This window comes from Mauremys reevesii, linkage group 19, assembly GCF_016161935.1.
Source record: "Mauremys reevesii isolate NIE-2019 linkage group 19, ASM1616193v1, whole genome shotgun sequence".
NCBI classification, from domain to species: domain Eukaryota; kingdom Metazoa; phylum Chordata; order Testudines; family Geoemydidae; genus Mauremys; species Mauremys reevesii.
Window position 1 is genome coordinate 15,606,766 of NC_052641.1, and position 20,689 is coordinate 15,627,454.

The 20,689-nt window shown below is 57.0% G+C and overlaps 2 protein-coding genes across 2 annotated transcripts in view; one reads left to right on the plus strand and one right to left on the minus strand.

Annotated features, from left to right (window-relative positions):
• ABL1 (ABL proto-oncogene 1, non-receptor tyrosine kinase) overlaps positions 1 to 5,842 on the plus strand; it is a 128,136-nt gene extending 122,294 nt beyond the window's left edge. Inside the window, exon 13 of the mRNA XM_039506336.1 lies at positions 5,755 to 5,842. The gene's annotated coding sequence lies outside the window, so the exon portion shown is untranslated. The remainder of the gene's footprint in view (positions 1 to 5,754) is intronic.
• Positions 5,843 to 6,068: 226 nt separating this feature from the next.
• FIBCD1 (fibrinogen C domain containing 1) overlaps positions 6,069 to 20,689 on the minus strand; it is a 32,335-nt gene continuing 17,714 nt past the window's right edge. Inside the window, exons 5-7 of the mRNA XM_039506339.1 lie at positions 11,289 to 11,385; positions 9,602 to 9,781; positions 6,069 to 8,837 (exon numbers count right to left, since the gene is read on the minus strand). Coding sequence (XP_039362273.1) covers positions 8,578 to 8,837; positions 9,602 to 9,781; positions 11,289 to 11,385 — 537 coding nt within the window. The 3' untranslated portion in view covers positions 6,069 to 8,577. The remainder of the gene's footprint in view (positions 8,838 to 9,601; positions 9,782 to 11,288; positions 11,386 to 20,689) is intronic.

Sequence of the window (20,689 nt, forward strand, 5' to 3'; positions counted from 1 at the left end):
GCCGGCACCCAGCCCTCTCCTCGCTGGGTGTTGCAACTTCAGAACACTTCAAATCAAACCCCAAAGACCTGGAAATAACTGTGCCCAGGAGCTGCTGCGGGGAGACGGGCGGAGGAGGGCTCCGGGGCACAATGCTTTCCCAGCTCCTCATTCAGGCCCTGGGCTCTGGCCCTCAGGTACCCTCAGCCACTTGCAAAGGAGCTCACCAGGCTGCCAGGTGTTGATGTAAAGGCTGGACTGTCTTGGAAACCTCCCCCCTCCTTCTTAGCGACTCCACAGCCGGCCTAATAGCACCTCGGCCGAGGGCCCTGAGGAGCTCTGCTTAGAGGGAACATGGAGCTCTCTGCTTCTTAGCCAGCCCAGTGCCACAGACGAGGGCCCCTCTGGCCTGGTCCTGGGAGCGTGCAGCTCCCTCACTGGCTCCAGCGAGAGTGGAAGCTGCTCAGAGCCCCCGGGGCCTGCGGCGGGAAGAGCATCTCATGGAGCAAGTCATTTCCCCAGTGGCGGATCCCTGCTTACCTTGCTCTCTCTGCTTGGCGGCCAGTCTGCGTGGAGCTGCACTGGAGACCAGGCTGCTGGGCTTTGCCTCCTTTAAATAAGCTGCAGCATTAATGACCAAGTTCCGCCGGCTCGCCGGGTTTATGGCTGCACATTCCAGAGGCTGGGATCCCATTGGGAAGCCGGGTGGAGATGGAGAGCGGGACCGCTGACTGATTGGGCCTGTCTGAGCAGCCACAATGGGAGCAGTGAGCTGGCTCTCATTAGGGTCCTTGACGCACTCTTTTGAGTTGCCACCTCATTTGGAGAGAGCAGCCCTCGGAGCCGCGGCGTTAACTAGTTCTGAGTCACCCTCGGTGACAGCAAAGGCAACAGGCAGCCCTGGCCGGCGGAGTTCCTGGCCTGTGCTCAGGGATCCGCGAGTTACTCCTGGATTGTGCCTGCCTGCTTGACAGGTTCTTGTCGCCATCTCTCCGAAGGGGCTGCTGCAGGCTCCAGGTGTGCATGAACCGTGCGATGCACCCATGGGACCTGAAACTACATCCACAAATGGCGAGAGAGATCCCTTCAACTGCTGTCCAGCTGGGACGCCCACTGGCCACCCATCTGGAAAAGCCCCCATGGCTAGTAGGACCTCCTGTGCCCAGATGGCAAACCAACTCTGCTAGGCCAAGGAAGAGAGGATTCCAGTTCAAGGGACAGTCCATTCCTACGTCATGGCTGGGCTAGAGCATGGGCAGTGAAGCATCTCTCCAAGGCACGCAGCACCCATACCATGAAGGGATTCATGGGTTCAAATCACCATAAGGTATTGCACCTGGAGAGCCTTCTGGAGCACAGGGTGATGTGTGTCCAGCCTCAAGCCGCCGCGAGACGAGCAAGCCAGCTGGGTTCTGCACCAGTTGATGTTTCCAAGTGGCCTTCAGTGGTGGCCTCATGGAGAGCATCAGTGAGGGAGGGGCCTTGCCAAGTGGAGATGGACAAAAGGGCTCATGGTCACTGCTGGTCTCTGGACACCCCGAAGCAGCAGGGGGTCTAAGAAGGGCCCCTGGGATTGCACACTCCTGCAGTGCTGGGACTGGAGGTGCTGGGTGGCATCGGTTGTTGAGACCCTCTGCCTGGCCCCCCAGTCCACCCCTGCTCCATGAGCACAAACTTTTCTCATTGACGTTCCTCCCTGGCCAACTTTTCTGGGAATCATCCCTGCCAGGAGCCCAAAGAATTGTCCGAGTCCCTCCCTTCACCCATCTCCCCTTCCCGCCACTCTATCCAGTGTCAGATGCAGGACACTCAGCCGCAGCACCCACTCCAGCTGGGAAGGGCTGCAGGGGATGATGCTATTCTGCATTGGCTCCAAAGCTGCGCTGAAGGGGAAGGCCTGGCCCATGGCTGCTGGGCATGATTTGTGCCCACCCGGCCTCTCTGCTAGCCTGGCAAGGCTGCTGTTGAATGGGCATTGCCCCTCAGTGTGCGATGTCTCCCCCAACCTTGGCCCACAGCTCCAGGGGGGCGGGGGGTTAGCAGGAGCAGGGAGGTGGCTGCGCTCTTTGGCAGCATGGGGTGTTTCCTGCATGCCACACCTGCCTCAGCCAAGAAAGCCTGGGCCGGGTTTGTATTTCTGGCACTGATTTTACCTTCCCCCAAGCCCATGGTGCAGGCTGGGGTTTACCAACCCCTCCTCTGGCCCTTTGTCTTCTGGCAGCATGGCCTAGTGGAACGAATGTAGGCCTGGGAGCCAGGAACCCCTGAGCTTTGTTCCTACTTCTGCCACTGACTCTCTGCACAGCTTTGGCAGGTCACTTACTCTCTGTGCCTCGGTTTCCCCATCTGTAGAACAGGGATGTTAACACTGACCTGTGACACGGAGGGGCTGAGAGACCCAACTCGTTCTTGTGAAGGGCTTGGAAATCCACCCGGATGAGGGTTAAGCATAAGAGCCATATCGAATTTGGAGCCAGACCCTCAGTTACAGTAAATCAGCAAAGCTCCATTGACTTCCTCAGCGCTCTGCTGCTGTACACTGGGCGAGGAGCTGTCCCTTTAAGACCCTACATGTAGAAACGATCTGGGCTTTTATATTTAGAAAAGCAAATATGCTCATTTAACCTCTGAGGTGAAGCTGCTCCTCTCAGAGCGGCTGCCAAGGTGCAGCAAGTTCAATGGCAGGAAAGGCTGCTGTCTATCAAAGCGCTGCCTGGATGCCAGTAATTAGTCCTCGTTTTCTTAAAGTGAAGCCACCTCCTCCTGCCAGCGTGGTGAATTCCGACGGAGGCTGGCACCGGTGCCGAGAGCCGGGTGGCGAGAGCACACGGGAAAGGAGCACGCAAGGGCCGTGTGGGGAAAACCCTTCCAGGGGCATTAGCTGGGGTAATTCTAAGTTGTTGGCAGTGGAGAGGTACCTGGGCCCGTCCTTCTCTGGGGTTGGCATGAAAGGGAGGCAGGCAAGCAGGCAGCAGTGCCGCAGAACCATTTCTCTTTAAAGCCAGCAGCGCTCCCTGCCCGGAACTGCTCTGGGCATGTGAGAGGCTCCCAGCGCTGACAGCCCCACGGAACTGACCGAGGCCGGGCAGGGAGGTGCGATTGCAGGTGGATGGAGACCCAGACGCAGGCCATACAGAGTGACGAATGAGTTCCTTTTATTAAGGAGTTTTAGAAAGTCCACATGTACAGCGTTGGACACCAATCACACACGAGCTAGACTTCATTGTACTGCTAAACACCACGACCTGTCCGCTAGCTCAGACCTGAACAGACATCGCTGTGGCCCGAGCTCTGCCATGGGGGCAAGGGGCTGGCTGTGTGAAGTCCAGCTCAGGAAACTGCTTTGAGCCCCCCCCACCCCCGCCCCGATCCTCGAAGGGCAGGCACGGGTGGGGCACCCGCCTAGAAACACGTCCTTGTCCTCTGGCGGCCCAGGCCGGTGAAGTTAGGCCGGCACCCTGCAGCGTGGAAAACCCGTCCAAAGGCCGTGGGCTGGCGAGAGGGGCTGCCAGCTGCCCCAGCCCTGCGTGACTCTGATGGGCCAGGAGCCAAAGGCAGCAATCCAACAAGCGTCGGTTAAAGGGGCTCCCATCTAACCTGAGCCCTGTTACCGGCCCTTTGGTCAGCGTGGGCCATGCACTGCTCCAGACCAGCCTTCCTACGCTGCAGGGCTGGAGGCTGCACGGTTGGGGGCCAGACCCTTAGGAAGCTCCTTGGAGGGGCATTGTATGCACGGCAGTGCCCACCATCTGCCGCCTCCTCTCAGCACCTGGCATCTGGCTGCAATTGTCCTGCCCTTCCCAGCCCCCACCCCCTTCCTGCTGCTCTCCAGGGCAGGTGTCATCGTAGACAGGTTTTAGTCTGATGCCAGGCTGCAGCTTGATCCATGCACTCTTAGAGCTAATCCCTGGAAATCCTGGGGCCTCTGATTGTATTAAATACCTCTCATGCAATTCAAAACAAACTCATTAAGGAGTCCTGGGCGACACAGGGCCAGTTACACAAAGTGCCCAGTGCCTGACAGCACACAACTGTCACCCTCCCCGACCCCCAGGAACAATGGCCCCAGGAGGAAACCCGGGAAACCAACACACCTCTTTTCCCCACTGAGCAAAGTTCCTTGAGTGCGGCCACGTTCCCAGGCTGGCGGCTGGCTGGGCAGCCTGGGTCTGTAGCCAAGAGTTCCCATCTGTCCTGAAGGCAAAGACTATAAAACTATTTACAGTTTGTTCCAGTGAACTAAAAAACAAATCAACTGAGAAACGTTCACAGGATTCCCCTCCACCAGGACAGCTCTGCTCCCTGGCAATGCTTGGCCTCCCCTCTCCAGCAGGTAGTTGTCAAGGTGGAAGCGTACATAACCCTTAGGTAGGTAGCTTAGGTCTAAAAGCCGGCATCAGGTCTGAACTGATGTTATATTGCTTAATGCATCTAACCCAGCCAGTGTGCAGCAAGTATATAGCTAGGTTTGGAAGGATTAGCTTGTGTATCTGTAAATGCCAATTTCACTGTACCCCGAGGAGAAACTGTTTCCAGTGGTGATCATTGAAATTTACAGATACACAAAGTAGAACTTCTTAGGGTTGAAGGATCTTTGTGTATTTTGATGTGTGATGTTGACAGCATGTGTTTTAATGGTGGTGAAGTTTTAACTGTTTGAATCTCAACATCTGTCATTCAATAATGGTCTAACACTCCCCTCCAGATAATTTCCCATAACTGTGGACATTTCAATTGATCATCTAAAACAGATCTTAAAAATAACCCTTGATCTTAGCCGTCAACGTTCTAAAGCAATGAAAATCGAATTCTGCCAAGCCTCTGGCCAGTGCAGTCTGGGTGGAAGGAAAAGACGTATTTTAAAGCTGGTGGGTTTCACAGCAACAGAAGTGCTACTGAATTGAGGCAGCCTGACCCAGACAGGCCTCAGATGTACAGTATGGAAACTTGGACTCCACCAGAGGGAAAACCACAATAATCCCAAATGTATAATGCACCGCGCCCCCGCCAACACACACCACTCAAGAAAGTCACCTCACTGTGAAAAAACTTTCCCCAAATGCTCCCTGTTCGTTCACAGACAGATTTACAAAGAACTTTTCTTTTAGTGTGGAGAGAAGCGTAAATCTCTAATCCACCACTGCTACTTGTATGGCTGCAGGATCCTACAGCCCGAAACACACTTAGTCACTCTGCCTCAGCTCCTCATCTGTACAGTGGGCATAGACTGAGCTTTCCTTCCCCTCACCCACTGTCTGTCTGGTCTACGCTATGAGCTCATCAGGACAGAGACACTTACTATGTGTCAGCGCAGCACCTGGTGCAGTGTGGCCTCAATCGACTGCAGGAGACACAGTGAACAATAACGTAGTGAATTTCATTATCCTTCCAATTATGTTCCTTTCCTCCCACTCCCCACAAGTCCAGCACAAAGGGCTCTGAGCCTGGGCTGTGTATCCTTTGAATCCTTTTGTCCAGCAACCAACCAGAGTAATTTGCAGAGGGGTTGGGTGAAGAGGGTCTATGGGCATTTTTTTCTCAAGGACTATTTAAAAAACAAACCTCCCTCCCTTGTGGCTGGCACCTGGTGTCTTTCAAAGGCCAAAAGCCTTTGCCCTTCTGAAATCTCTCTCTGCCCCAAGGATGGGGGGAAGACAGCCCTAGCAGAGGTAACAAAATGTCCCATGCTTTAGCAAGCTTAAGAAGAACTCTGATTTGGATGCCTGCTTTACATCCCTAATCCCCCTTTAAATCAAGCTGTTTTCTTGCCTGCAGAAGTGTCCTACAAAGAAGAGTCAGCTTCCCTTGGGCTAGTCGTCTTAGACGGCACCAGATCCCACGCCTGGTTCTGTTTAAATCCGTCAGATCGCTGCTCAGGTAACTGCTGGCCAGTGGCAGAAGAGGAGTAAAAAGAACACAGCCAGGAAATGTCAATGCCAGAGAATCAGCCTGGCCCTGTGCTGGGAGGGAAACGCAAAGGCGTGTGAAGTCAGAACCCCAACGCACAAACCACCTTCGCACTGCTCTTGTACATGATGCTGCCAAGTGCCACCAGCAGGGGGCGTGGGCACCACTGAGTTGCAGGGATGGTGGCTCCAGATACTGATGCCACACAAACTGGAAGGCTTTGAGCATTTTTTGTGTGGTTTGGCATTAAACAAAATCCAAATGAGTTCCTGACTGAGACACCTGCCTCTAGCGTGCCCGGGTCTGGCACTAAGGGGGTTGGGGTGGGGGGCTTCCTTCTCACACACCCTTCAACCCTTTTACACCCCAGCGTTCAGCGGCACGTCCTACCATTAGAGAGTCCAGCACAGACAGAACATAGCCCAGTTGTCTCCCGTTTCCTGCAGAGCAGATGGGGATGGAGCTTCTCCTGTGCTGGCAGGGCTCTGCTCCATCCTCAGCATCTCAGTCAGGCGCAGGCGTGTTCCCATTCCCCCCCCCCCTTCACTGTAAGCAGCTGGATGTCTTCCTGCACCGTGGCTTCTGCAGAGTGCTACCAAGAAAGCAAAGCCCTGAGCGCTGGGGGATTGGGCCCGGAGAAACCTGGGCAAGGATTCTGCTGCTGACCATCTGGCTTGACGCTGAACAGCTTGGGCTGTGAAGTGCCTCCTTGACAAGGGAGCGGGAGAACTGGCTGTGACTTATGCGCTCTGCCCAATGGCTGCTCTCAATCCTCTTTGCTCTTCCCTGTTCTCCGTGATGTCCCAGAGGATGAGGATTCTTGGAGTCCCGCTGTCGCACGGCCCGCTGCCTGGTCTGGTCAGCCTGAAGCCCCAGCCGCCGTGATGGGGCCATGACACAGTTAGCCACGCCTCACAGGTATTATGCCTGACTCAGGGTTTGGGAGGGGGGGTGCAGGGGGGGTTGCAAAACCTTCATGGGGTTTGAAGAAATGAAAGGCTTGAATATCTGCAGGTGCATAAGCCAGAGCAAGGTTCCTGTGGGCTGGAAATGAAGGCCAGCTCCCTGTCCTCTGCACCGAGGGGACAGGGGCAGGGATTCCCCTGTGGAGAACCAGCTGTTCTTTCCTGCAGCCAGCCTCCGAAGGAGCTGGGGGAAGGTCACAGCTACCATAGAGCTAAGGTCACGTTTCCACAAACGGGGTCTGGGTTTGCCCCCTTCCGAGTGGGTTTGGTTGGCAAAAAGACTCCATGAAACGTATCCCCTAAGGGTCGCCTGGGAGCTTCAGCTGGCTACCTGCTTGGAGCCCTCCCGTCTCCAAAGCTGCAGCCGTGAGCTTTGCCCCACCACCCTGGCCAACACAGCTGACATGGGGCAGTGCCAATCATCCCTTCGGAGGGGTCCAGCCAATCCTCTCTGGGTGTCTAAACCCTCGGGCTGTGTGGTGCGCAATGCCAAGCGTGCCCACGTGGCGTGTAGTGATACAGCGAGCCCCATAGGGCAGCGATGGGGCTGGGAGAGCTGGTGGACTGTTTGGGGTCACCTCCATCTCAGTTCCGAGGTTGAATTACTGTGTCCCAACCCCCCGTGCCTGGAGGGCAGACTGCGGGAGGGTGGTAGAGTCGTTGCTGGGCGTGGGAACGTCACAGGGTGAGAGGCTGCAGCTGGTGAGCGGCAGCAGAAACTGGATTTGGGATGCGGGGCTGTTTTGAATGGGAGGGGGAATTGCTCATAAATCCAGAGGCACACCTGGGCTAAACCCCAGCAGGAAGCAGGGCCAGGTGTTGTATCATCCCCTGCCCCGGACAGATACAACCCTCCTCCCTGCTGGAGACCTGGCACCCCGTCACCAGTGGAGCCTTGGAACCAGACAGCGAGTGGCTGGTGGGGAGGAGGCAGCTCCAGTGACCCAGGGTGGGTACGAAGAACTGTGCAGGATCTGCACTGTCCCCTTTCTGCGGCCTTCGTGTGCCATCTGCTGAGCCCCCTGGGGCTGCATTTTGTATGTGACACCCTTCCGGCTGGGGCACCTGCCAGCCCAGCCCTCTGGATGTGCTCGGAGCCCAGCTCAGTGCAGGGAATCAACATGGGGTGGTGTTTCCTATGGGGCCAGCGGGTATTGCGTGCAGGGGCTGGGAGTCGGGCCTCCTGGGTTCTGTCCTCACCATGGCTTCCCCCTTCTCGGTGCCTGCTGTACCCCTTGGCAAAGCCCATCAAGAACTACAGGCCAGCTGCTGCCTCCTGGGACTGTCACTAACGTCTCAGTGGCCTCGCGGCGGGTTGATTCTCTCCACTCCCTGCGGGGGCTTTACCAAGGGATTTTCACCTGCCACCTCGCGGAGCTGCCCTGTAATAAGAAGCCAAGGCCCAGCAGGCTCATGCTGCTCCCCACCCCTACACACACCTGAGCCCAGGGCTTGCTGGAAAGGGAGAGGCCAAACGCAGGTGGGCCGACTCCACCGCCGGGGGGCACGTGTCCTTGGAGGCGCTCAGAGCAAGGAGGCGGCAGCGACCACCTCTCCCCTGAGACGCACCCTCGGGGGACGAGCCGCCCCTCCCCTGTCCTGGTGCTGAGCGGTGCATTATCAGAGGGGCTTTTCACCCTGGCTGCCCCCTGACTCACGGACAAGACAACACTGAGCTGTGGGGGAGGGGGAAGAAGAGGGGCAGGGGAGTGGTTGCGCCGTTAGGCTAATTCTCCTCTCTGATGGGCCGGGTCTTCATCTCGGTGAATTTGAGGGAGTACTGCCAGCCGGTCCAGGAGGACCACTCGACGCCATCGGCGTAGGAGCTGTGGTGCCCCTTGAGGTACTGCCCGTTGAGGTTGGAGGTGTGGCAGTTGCGGTACCACCAGGCCCCGTGGTAGAAGGCGGCGCAGTTGTTCTCCGAATGGTCGTTGTCCAGGTCTTTGGTGGTGAACTTCATGCCGTTGTGCTTCAGGAAGGAGTCTCCTGCCCGGGGAGGGGAGAGCGTCCGTCAGCAAAGTGCCTGCAGTCGCTGCTGGGCCCCGCTCGCCCCCCGGGGCCTGCTTTTCAGCCTCCTGCATCCCCTAGATTCAGCCTCAAGCCAGCTTCCCTTGTTTAACGGCTACGCAGGTGAGCGGGCGCAGGGCAGGCCTCAGCTTTGATTTCAGCTGCCTGTCTAGAGGCCCCAGGCAAAGCCGTAGTTTGCACCAGCGCAGTGAGTGGCTCTGGTGCAAACAGCGGCTTGGAGCGGCTTTGCCTCTCTGCCCTCTGGGTCTGCCCTGGAGACAGAGACCTTGGAGGTCAGGGACGCGCGAGAGAGAGAGACGGGCTGAGCAGATCCAGGAGCAACAAGCTGTGCAAACTCCCCTTATTGCTCCAGTCCTGCACACGCACCTCAGGCCCCACCAGTTGCTCCCCCTGCTAGTCCACTTTTAGGCTCCCAAATGCTTTGCTGATGTACCTCACTCCTGACCCACAGCTTCCCTCCACCCCCACCCCACGCGCTATCCCAGGCCTCCCTATGGCTGGTTTTCCTCCCTGTAGCAATATGGAATGAATGGCAACGGTGGGGGGTCATCGAAGGCACAAGGCTCAACCCAGCGACAGCAGGGATGGGTCTGGCTGAGCCGGCTCTGACACAGCCCCACAGAAACGAGGCCTCCTCTCCCCTTCCCACCCCGTTTTCCCCGGGCGATCTGCTCTGGGCGGGGTGAGGCCCGGGGAGTGACCCTTGAGCAGCACAGCCCGACCTGCTGTTCCGGAGTAGTCGGCGATGGTGACTGGGTAGCCGTCCTCCTCCGGGTCCACGGAGAACAGCCCCACGCCGAAGGTGCCGTACTGGGCGAAGGCCGTGCCGTTGTCGAAGTCCTCCAGGTCGATGCGCAGCTCGTAGCTGGCCTGCGTGGTCAGGGCGTGGAGCCGCGCCAGCCCTGTGGTGGCAAAGCAGGAGAGTCAGTCGTGGGCACAGGCACCTGGCTCACCACAGAGCTGAGGTGAGTAATGAATGCTGGGCAGACAGCAGAACGGGGGGACCCTCCTGAAAGGGGAGATGGGGAGGAGGACTGGGGGGAAGAGGGAGCAAACGGGGCTCCCCCAAACAGGCCGCTCCTCATCTCCAGAGACGAGACGTCCTTCATCCAGCTGAGTTCAACCTGTCAGGTTAGCGATCCACCACAGCTAACAGTCCCTATCGGGGTGGAGAAGGACGGGGCTTTTGCTGCACATCTGTCCCGGCTTGGGGAGCAGATCCTCTCTCCCGGACACGCAGGCACATGTGGGGAGCTCTGCAGCCCGTTTGCTCACCGACTAACGAAGAGGGTATTTAATTCAGTGTCTCAGGAGCGGTCAGTGGCAATAAGTGACACTTCCCAAAGTGAGTCCGGGTCTCTCTCAATTCTCTCCCTTCCCCTCCCCTGCCTGTTTCCCAGGATTCGAGGCCGTGCTCACCCTGTGGAGCAGAGTGCGCCCTGCGGAGGGTCTAGTAGCACCTGGTGAGTTCAACCACCCACGCCCTGGGGTGGGGAGAGGGGCCCCCACACCGCACCTCCTGGCGCCAGCCCCTGAGCCAGGGCTTGTCCCGGAGGGAGCGCTCGGCATGGATTGCAGCAGGGGGCTGTGCCCGCAGGAGCTGGGGGAGGCAGGCACTCCTCAGGGGTCGCCCTGACATGTCACTGAGCAATGATCCTTTGGACATTTCACTCCTAGGAGTGGGGGAGGAGGGGAAGGGTCTTTAAAGACAACCCGGAGCTGCGTTAGCAGGAGCTGGTTTTAAAAGATCAAACAACTGCAGTTGTCTTGGGAGACTTGACATCTTCCTGTCAGCCAATGGCGACTCTGCCTCCTCACCTTCTCCCCACCCCCAGCCTTGCTCTGCTGTTCAGAAAAGGAGGCCAAGCGCCTCCTTTCCACAGCCCAAGTGTGGCCCTTGGCTTGTTTGCTGCTGATTCCCTCCCGCCTGAACCTCCTCTGCCTGCCCCTTCTCTCCTGAATGAGCAGCCCTGCCCCAGCCCTTCACTGATCAGCTGCTATTAACCCCCCAGCAGGGCTGGCTCCAGGCACCAGCAAAACAAGCAGGTGCTTGGGACAGCACATTTCTAGGGGCGGCATTCTGGCGCTGGCCATCAGAGGTGCCGACTCCGGGGCATGGGGAAAAAGTGCCCCTGCCGCCCCAGCTCGCCTCCGCTCTGCCTCCACCTGCTCCCCTGCCACCGCTCTGCTTCTCCCCCCTCCCTCCCAGGCTTGCTGTGCGCAAAACAGCTGTTACTCCCCCCCATTACTTCCTACACCCCACCACCCTAGCTCACCTCCACTCCGCCTGCTCCCCATAACGCGCCGCTTCTCCGCCGTCCCTCTCCCCCCAACATGCCAAGGAGAATTTAAAAGGACCGTAGGCCGCTGGTTTTGCTAGCCCCTGTGCAGTGGGCTGGAGCGGCATACCTAGCCAGTGCTCTCCCGTCAGCTTCCCGAATCCATCCCGGTATGCTTCCCAGCCGCGGAAAAAATTCACCGAGCCATCCTCCCGCCGCTGGAAAACCTGGGGAAACAAAAGGCACAGATGGGGCTGGATTTAGGGGCAGGGGACAGCCTGGGGTGCTGGGCTTGGGGGGCACCAGGCTCGGGGAGCTGTTAGGCATTTAAAAGTGTAACAAATGGAAGGGAGGGTGCCAAAGACGCTCTTCGCTTGGGGTGCCATTGGGTCTAGGGCCGGCCCTGGGCGCAGCAGCTGGGATGGGAGAGTTCTGAGCCCATCCCCACTGCCAGCAATTCCCGTGAGGAGCCAGGTGTCCCGCTGCCTTTTCCATGGCGTGGCTCTCGGCAGAACAGTCTCACTCCAGGAGTGTTTTATCAGACCTGGGCGCAAATCAAACCCTGGAGACTCGCTAATTACATGGGAACTATGGGGTGTAGTGGGACGTGCCATGTCATTGTCACCTGTCTCCTAGGGATGGGAATCAGCTCAGAGCAACGAACTCACTTGCTCTCTTGCCCAGAAGACCAACTTTTATTGGTGTCTGAAACCCCCTGGGTTAACGTCCATAAAAACGGGTCCTTCTGCCTGTACAATGATGCCACAGAGGGGAGGACACAGAAGCATCAGTTTGCAATACCACAGCCAGTGCCCGTTGCTGAGTGACTGCATGATCAGTGGCTGGGCTATTACTTGTGTCATGTAGAGCCAGCCAAGATCAGGGTCCCCTGTGCTAGACACACACACAGAGTAAGAGACTGTCCTCGCCCCGAAAAACATACATGCTAAGTAGACGTGACAGCCAAAGGCGGAGGGAAGGGCAAATGTCGTTATTCTCATATTACAGGTGGGGAACTGGGGCACTGAGAGATCAAGTGAGTTGCCCAAGGTCACATAGCAAGTCTGTGGCACAGCCAGGAATTGAAACCATGTCTCCTGAGCGTCAAGAGCCCTAGCCCTGAACTACACGCTGGTCAGGCAAGTCCTGCTGAGCTGCTTTATTTTGCTCCCGTAAATGGATCCGGAGTTAAGTGACCGGGGAAATCCAGCTCTTAAGCATTCAGCACCAGCAGGGTCTCTGCTCTGTTTGGTAGCTGCCTAGTGATCAGGATGTAACTCCCGGAGCCTGGCTAAAGTATTGATTCCAAAGACACCAACCCAGGAATTTTGCCCTGCTGTGTGTCTACCAAGCTGGATTTCTGCCGATTGCTGATTTGTAACTCTCCACCGGACAATGTAGATGAACAATTCTCAGTCTGTGGGTTTTTCCTCTCTAGCTAGCTACTTATCCCTCCTCCCCGTGATATTTGAATGCATTGGCTTATCAGTTTGCAGACACATTCGGTCTATCTAAGATCCTTATAGGAATTCTGTTACCACAGTGTCTGAGCCTTTCACAAACTCTAATATATTTATCCCCGCAACCCCTCTGTGAGGTGCAAAAGTGCTTTTATCCCTGTTTTATGAGTGGGGAAACTGAGGCACAAAGCAACTATTGGCTGGAAGTCTGTGGCAGAGCAGGGAATGGAACTTGGGTCTCCCAAGGGCCAGGCTAAAGCCCTAATCACTAATCCATCCTTCCTCTCTTGCCAAATGAGCTGCAGCCATGCAGTGACTCCTCTTCTTTGCATGTGAATGTGGGGATCTGGCTGAGGAGCAGCCGTTCCCCCAGCCTCCCGGCAGGCAAGGGCCTGTCTGCGTGAACATTCGTCAGTGAGAAGGGGCACGCTGACCATGGTCTGGCCAAAGAGCCATACTTGACTCAAAGCGATGCTCCCCGGCAACGCCTTAGTGCTGAGAACCAGCAACAGAAGCAACCCAACCCAGCAGCAGCTCCCGGTCTGGTCACCCTCTCAGAGCCGGGACTGGGAGCTGGAGTGGACTCTCCTGATACGGCCCCCTCATAACTGGGGTCAGATGGAGCTAAGATGCCCTTATATAAAAGCTGCTTCCCCCAGCAGCTGGCTTGGGTGCCTGTGATCTAGGGCTGATGAACCGTCGGTCTCTCAAGTGTTAATCAATATATTGTCCCCTTGTATTTTTTTCCCTTTCTATTGTATCGTTGGGCTAAAGTTCAGCATTAAAAAAAAAATCCAAATGAGTTCTGATTGAGACACCCGTCTCTAGCGTGCTCGGGTCTGGCACTAAGGAGGTTGGGGTGGGGGGCGGCTTCCTTCTCATGCACCATTTAACCCTTTTACACCACAGTGTCCCAGTTCTCTATCGGTGTGTCAAGGAGTGGAGTGCAGGAATGGAGCAGGGAGGGACAAAGGGGGTTTCAAGTCACCCCACAGCCTGGGGATGGCATGGTCCCATGAGATCAGTTAGAACAGCCCTGGGGTTGCTTTAACTTAAGCTTTGCTTCATGTGACTCCCTGTACCAGTGCGCTCTGGCAGTGCCTCCCGCTCCCTCCCCAAGGCCTGTGCCGTCCCGGATGCTGGGTGCAGGGCTAGGACAGAGTTTGCTCCAGTTGTCAGACACCAGTGAGCCAAAACCCTTTATGCAGGTGGGGGGTTCCCATCAACGTGGCATAAAGGGGCCTTGGCACAATGGTGAGCTGTCTCCTACTCTCTAAATACATTACAGGGTAATGCCAGGGAGGGGGGGAGTTATTTAAGTGCCAGTGTGGACACGAACAAGTGGATATAAACTGGCCATCAACAAGTTTAGGCTTGAAATTAGGCAAAGGTTTCTAACCATCAGAGAAGTGAAGTTCTGGAACAGCCTTTCATGGGTAGCAATGGGGGCAAAAAACCGAACTGGCTTCAAGACTGAGCTTGATACGTTTCTGGACGGGATGGTGTAATTAGACTGCTTGCAATGGCATGTAGCCGATCTGCGACTGCTAGCAGCGAGCATCTCCAACAGCCCGTGATGGGCACTAGCTGGGGAGGGCTCTGAATTACTAGAGAGAATTCTTTCCTGGTGTCTGGCTGGTGAGCCTTGCCCACATGCTCAGGGTCTAACCGATCACTATATCTGGGGTTGGGAAGGAATTTTCCCCTGGGTCAGATTGGCAGAGACATGGGAGGGTTTTCATCTTCCTCTGCAGCAAGGGACACGGGTCACTTGTAGGTTTAAACTAGTGTAAATGGTGGATTCTCTGTAACTTGAACTTTAAACCATGATTTGAGTAACTCAGCCAGAGGTTAGGGGTCTGTTACAGGAGTGGGTGGGTGAAGTTCTGTGGCCTGCGATACGCAGGGGTCAGATTAGCTGATCATGCTGGTCCCTTCTGGCCCTGAAGTCTGTGAGTTTAGAGCTTCCACATAGAATACCAGGGTTGGAAGGGACCTCAGGAGGTATCTAGTCCACCCCCCTGCTCAAAGCAGGACCAATTCCCAGATTTTTGCCCCAGATCCCTAAGTGGCCCCCTCAAGGATTGAGCTCACAACCCTGGGTATAGCAGGCCAATGCTCACACCACTGAGCTATCCCTCCCCCACATCTGTTGAATGGGAATGTAGTTGCCCTTTTTTATGGGGTGGGTTGAGCTGCGAGATCAGATTGTACCCTTGCATGCCCTGGTGTAAATCCAGAGTCACTCCGGATGGCCATCGGGGTCGCTTGGTAGGGAGTCTGGCCCTCAGACGAAGGGTGCCCCAGCAGTGCCTGCTGGTTGAGTTAATGCTGGGCATTTCGGCCATTAGCTGCACACCCAGCTCCTGTCACGCCCTGCAGGGCTCACCCTGAGCAGACGGGTAACTTCATGCCAGCTGATCTGGCCGTGTTTCTGGCAGCATTGATGCAACACCACTGACATGCCTCACCCCCTGCACAGGCTTCTCCAGCAAGACCCTGTAAGCTAGCGTTCGGCGGAGGGCTGCAGGCCCGACTTAAGGGTGGCGTGTGGCGGGCCTGGGGGTGGGGGAAGCTGCCTGGAAGAGCTGGCCAGCTCTCCCTCTGATCCATGCTGTACTTACCTTCTAGAATTAGAGCCTTAATTTTTATCCTTGCATTGAGCACTTGAGAAGCTGCAGTTAAGCCCTTTTAAAAGGGTTTTTGTCGGACTCAGCTGATGGGAGGAGGCCGCTTGGCTGGAAAGGGGCCCAAAGCTGATTTCCAGGAGGGATGTCAGCTCCGATTGGCTGCCATGATCCTGTGCGGGGAGGGAGGGAGCAGGGCAGGGGCAGAGGCAGCCATGAAGCTCCCCTTTAATCTGCTTTGACCTTAAGTTGTAACTAGGCCAATTGCCTCTGCGCTGCTCAGAGCAGCATGAGGGGCCCGTCTTCACCAGCTCAGGGCCCCAGGAGGGCTTGGCGATTAGAGAGATGCTTTGGCAGCTTAGCGACATGCATAGCTCTCTCGAGAAACACTACGGGGAGGGGGGGGATCAACGAACCTTCCTGATCCTCCAGAGTCCTGAGCAGGATTCATCGCCGCTGTGGGGACAGCTGGTGCTGGAGCCTAGTGGCCAGAGCAAGGGACTAGAAGCAGGAACCCCTGGGTTCTATTGTGGATCAGAGCAGGAGTCGCTGCTGGTTGGAGCAGGGGCCTGGGAGGCAGGAGTCTGGATTCTGTTTCAGATCCAGGAGAGAGTTTCTAATGGTTGGAGTAGGGGAAAGGGAATCCTGCTTCGGCCATTGGCCCTGTCCCCACTCAGTGCCTCGGTTTCCCCCTCACTTTGAGATCCTTAGATGACATTGGTTACTTGAGTGCAGAGTATTAGTCCATGGCCCTGCTTGCGGTTGGGTCCATGCTGGTCTCTGCCGTGCGAGCACAGATCACAGCGAGCCTTCTCGGGTGAGGTGCTGCCATGGGTGGGGCACAGAGGGGCAGCATGTGGCTGGCTCCTGTACCCAGAACTGAGGATTCAGGGGCTGAGACGGCCGCTCCTAGCTTAGCGAGGACAGGGTCCGACTCCTCTGCAGCTGAAGCCAGAGCAGGGGGCTGAGGAGAGTGGTGGAAATCTGGAGAGGGGAGACGGCAGGCTGAGGTGTGTGGGAGAGATGGGGCAGGTGTGTGTGGGGGATGCTGCTGCTCTAGGTTTCTCCAGCCTGAGGCAGGCAGGCAGCAAACAAGCTGGGGAGGGGGGGGCGGTATTTGCTGTAGTTTCAGCAGCTCCGTGGCTGCTCTTCTCCATCTCATAAAATATGGATCTCCCCCTCTTAAGCAAAAAGGATTTGTTCCCCCTTCCCGCTAAAGTCAGAACTGAAATATTTATCTTTCCTGCTTACTGTCACCCTCTCTGCCTGGAGTCGCTCGCCTTTCGATTGTCACTGCAGAGTTACTGGTGCGCAAAGCACCATCTCCGGGGGCTGGAGCGGGGCCCGGGCAAAGGACAGCGAGATAAATAAATCACCATGCCCCAAACCACTGGCAGCACGGCAACGCCCAGCATCCCTGGAGGGGGGCTCCCTCTCCATCCAAACCGGATCCCCTTCCTCATCGCTTGAATCTGGGGAGGGGTTGATTAATTTTGGTCTGTGCCCAGAGCTCTCCGGGTCAGGTGGGTGGGAGTGACAGTGTGCTAGAAATGGATCTGCTGGAGTCCCAGACCACACGCTGCCGCTCCGGGCCCTTCCCTGGTGCACCGCGTGTGACCGAGTCTCTGACACCAGCCTGCCCCCGAGGTGCAGGCTCTCCTCTGTAGCCCTTGCCCTAAAGGAGACCTGGTGCTGAGCAGCTCCCAGAGAATTTGCAAAGGCTTCCAAGGCAGGAGGTAAGTAGCAGTCCAGTTTTCTGAAGGCCTGCTTGGGTACCCTTCTTAGTCATAGGATTGCTACTCCACTAAATGACAGGTGTTAATCAAAGGTGTGGTGGGGGGTGTCACCTGCCCAGGCAGCAGGATTTGGGTCAGCCCAAGAGGTACTTCCTGCCAGGAGCCTGGTGCAGTTGCTAAATGCAGTTGAGTGCAATGCTACCTTGCAGGGAGCATGAAAAGGATTAAGCCCCATGCTCAGATAAAAAATCTCACATTCCAGTTCCAAGCCGCACCAATGAGCGAGGAGAGCTCTGGGCCCGGGACACCCAAAGAGGTTGTGGAGGGAAGGTAATGGCTGATGGGCACATGTAAAGAGAGAACAACATGGGGTCCATCTGAATCTGGGATTCGTAAATACCTGGCTCCTACTGCAGCCAGGAGAAGTTTGGGCCGCTCCCCTCCAGCAGATGTCCTTTTGGAATGTTACAATCCTCATTATTAACTCCGTTATTACAGTAGCACCCAGATGCCCCAGCAGAGGTTGGGACCCCACTGTGCTAGGGGATGGACACACCTGGCCTGCAGAGAGTATAAACTAAACAGGGAGGATGAAGGAGAAACTGAGGCACAGGGAGGGGACATGACTTGCTGAAGGTCACCCAGCAGGTCAGTAGCAGAGCCAGGAACAGAACCCAGGTCCCCTGAATCCCAGTGCAGTGCTGTACCCACTAGGCCACGCACTCCCTTTTCATGGTGTAAATCTGACCCACTCTGCTGCAGGTTGCGAGTTATTTGACCTCCACACCCTTAACATCTGACCAGACACATGGCAGAAGGCAGCAGGGGAGCCTCGTTCTCCAGTCAGACACCAGGTCAGCCCCAGCCCTGACTGGGCTGTAGCAGGTAAGGAGCCCAGGGGCCACTGGAAGGCAGCGATAACGGTGTGAAAGCCCCCGGCCTGGACTAGTGGGCTGGGATTGGTTCCCCCTCTAGTGTCCTTGAGATGTGCTGACTAGCATGCCTGGGCTAGGGCCTTGGAGGAACCCAGTTTCTTTGCCGGCCTGGTCTTTGTTGTCTCTGAGCCTTGCATACGACCCAGGGCTTAGCTCAACAGGTCTCCAGTGAAATTGGTTCAGCCACTGCCAGCACGTCCACCCACCCGCATGCAAATATCCCCACATGTCAAAAGGAATAGCTGAAAAAAATCATTCCCAGGCTGCACAACTCCAAGTGATGCCTGTGACTTTACTGCAGCCTCCGTGACTCAACACCCCAAGGACCCAACGCCCCCACACAACGCCCCCCTGCTGCCAGCTGAGCCTGACACCTTTCATCCCTGAGTCACTGACACCAGCAGTGTGCAAAGTTCAGTAACCTTCAATAGCCAAGTAGGGATAGTCCCAGATGGGGAAACTGAGGCACGGAGAGGGGAAGGGCCTTGGCCAAGGCCACCCAACATGTCAATGGCAGAGTGAACCCCGGAGTCCTGGTTACCAGTCCCTTGCTCTAACCACTAGACAAAACTTCCTCCCAGGGGATGGTGAATGCTGGTCTCCTCTCTCTCCACTGGCATAGACCACGGCGGCGTTCAGTGCCAGGGTAGGTCCCGATCCTGCCAGCCAGGAGGTTCTTTGAAGTACTCAGCACAGGTGCAGAAGCTCTGATGCAGCCTGATGCTAAATCATTTTCTTTAGCTCCCTCGGCACTGAGTATCCAGCTCAGCCCCGGCCCCACTGACTGGGACGGCTTTGGAGACGGTGTTTGGCTAATCCTCTCATTCCACCCAGTAGGCGGCTGCTCCCACAGGAGCCAGGGCTGGCAGCCGGATTCTGGGGGCCTCACGCACAGTTCTCCTCAGGGAATCCCCCTCAATCTCTTCACCCCCTTCCCAAGCTGCCTCTCTCCATGGCGAGGCCGAGGAATTTCCCTTTTCCCACCCAGCGCCCCAGCAGGCAGACGCACTAACATCTCGTGTTTAATGGAACAGTCCTGCCTCAGCCACGGACCCTGCCAAACCCTGGCACTGCCTGTCTCTGGCTCCCAGCGGAGCACTGCGGGCATGGCAGGGCCTGGCTGACAGGAACGCGGCTCTCAGGCAGGGATCCTCAGCAGAGCTCAGCACACAGGGTGCAGGTTGGGTACTGAGCTCTTCTTGAAAAGCTGGCCCCCCTGCTACCTTTTGAGAAGCCTCCGGGATCCACCCCGGCCATGTGGTTGGGGGTTATATTACCAGGCAGTGTGGTTCAGTTAATTGACGATGAGTGCAGTGGTCAGGACTCCTGGGTTCTCTTCCCGGCTGTGTGAGGTTGGGTAAGCCCCTTGGCCTGATCCTCACAGGTGCAGAGAACTTGCAGCTCCCCCTGACTTTAAGTGGGGTTCTGTGTTCTCAGCATCTCTGAAAGTCAGGCCTGCCTGCTCGGTGCCTCAGTTTCACCATCTGTACCAACGGCACGATGGTAGTGGCTCTCCGCTGTGATCTGCACTAAGAGCCGAGGCTGATGGCCCCGTAGGCTTGGGCTCCTCAGAGGATCCAGGCACTTGCCGTGCACGCTGCAAACCACATTGGTCTCCTCACAGCAGAGCAGCTAAGCTCCTTTCCCTCCCTCACTGCTGAAAGCTGCTTACAGGCATCAGATCGTGGGGTTTATTTCCTCCGGCACCCAGCTGGAGGGGCATTTCACAGCCCGGCGCCAAGGGGCTGGCTCGCCAGCCGAGCGGGACCTAACCGGGACACGGCCAGTTCTCCCACCACCCAGGGCACCGCCCCCACCAGTCCAACCCGAGGTGCTCCCAAGTGCAGCGTCCCCCGCAGCCCGTCTCTGGGACAGATCTCCTGGCCTCGGCCTGCCTCTCCTGGGTTGCCTTAAGCTTGCCCTGAGTAATGCGCCTTCTTGGGCAGGTGCCACTTCACACCTGGGGAAGCCCTGTCTGTCCTCGCAGCCTGGGTGAGGAGGCGCTCGGGGAAGGCCAGGCCAGGCCAGGATTTTCAGGCCCTCCAGGGCAGTCTCAGCCTGGGGACTGTGTTGTGGTGTCTCCCCTAGTGGCCTCCTTCCTCACCTCACAGCCAGGGGTGAGGGCAGCCTTGCCTCACCTGACCCCCGGCTGAGTCTCACTGCTCTCCCTTCGTCTCTCCCTACTGACTCCTTAGCTGGCCAGCTCCGTGTCATTGGCAGCTGCACGCTGTTGGGATTAGGTGGCCTTCGGGTCACACTCCATAAAGACAATAAGACAGCGTATGGGGTGAGGAGAGTCTTCAGCAGTTAGTGCAGGGCCAGCTGAGCCGGGGGGTGGCCAGGAGCCTGCGTCAGCCAGTAACGCTGCCTCCAGGGGGCTGGCTTCCCCACACTGGCTCTGAGTGAAATCTTGCCCTGTCTGTGAGCCAGGCAGGCCCCGCAGTGTCCCCCTATTGACAGCGTGTGGGGGACGGGTGAACCAGGAATCCTTGGCCCTGTATCCCAGCACGTCTCCAGGGGAAATGTATTGGCATTATACCGGTTCATGTACATAATCTGACCAGTGGAGTGACAGTAAACGTCACTGTGTAGACAAGCCCTTAGTGTGCTCCGGTCGGCGGAGGGTAGCATCTGCTCTGGGCAGTGGGGCTGGCCCCCTCAAGGTGATGTGGAATGTGGGGACCGCTCTGGGCAGTGTCACAGGTCCCTCGGGATGTCAGGGAAGGCAGGGCTAAGTATCGGGGGGCTGCAGAGCCATGTCAGGGAAGGTGGC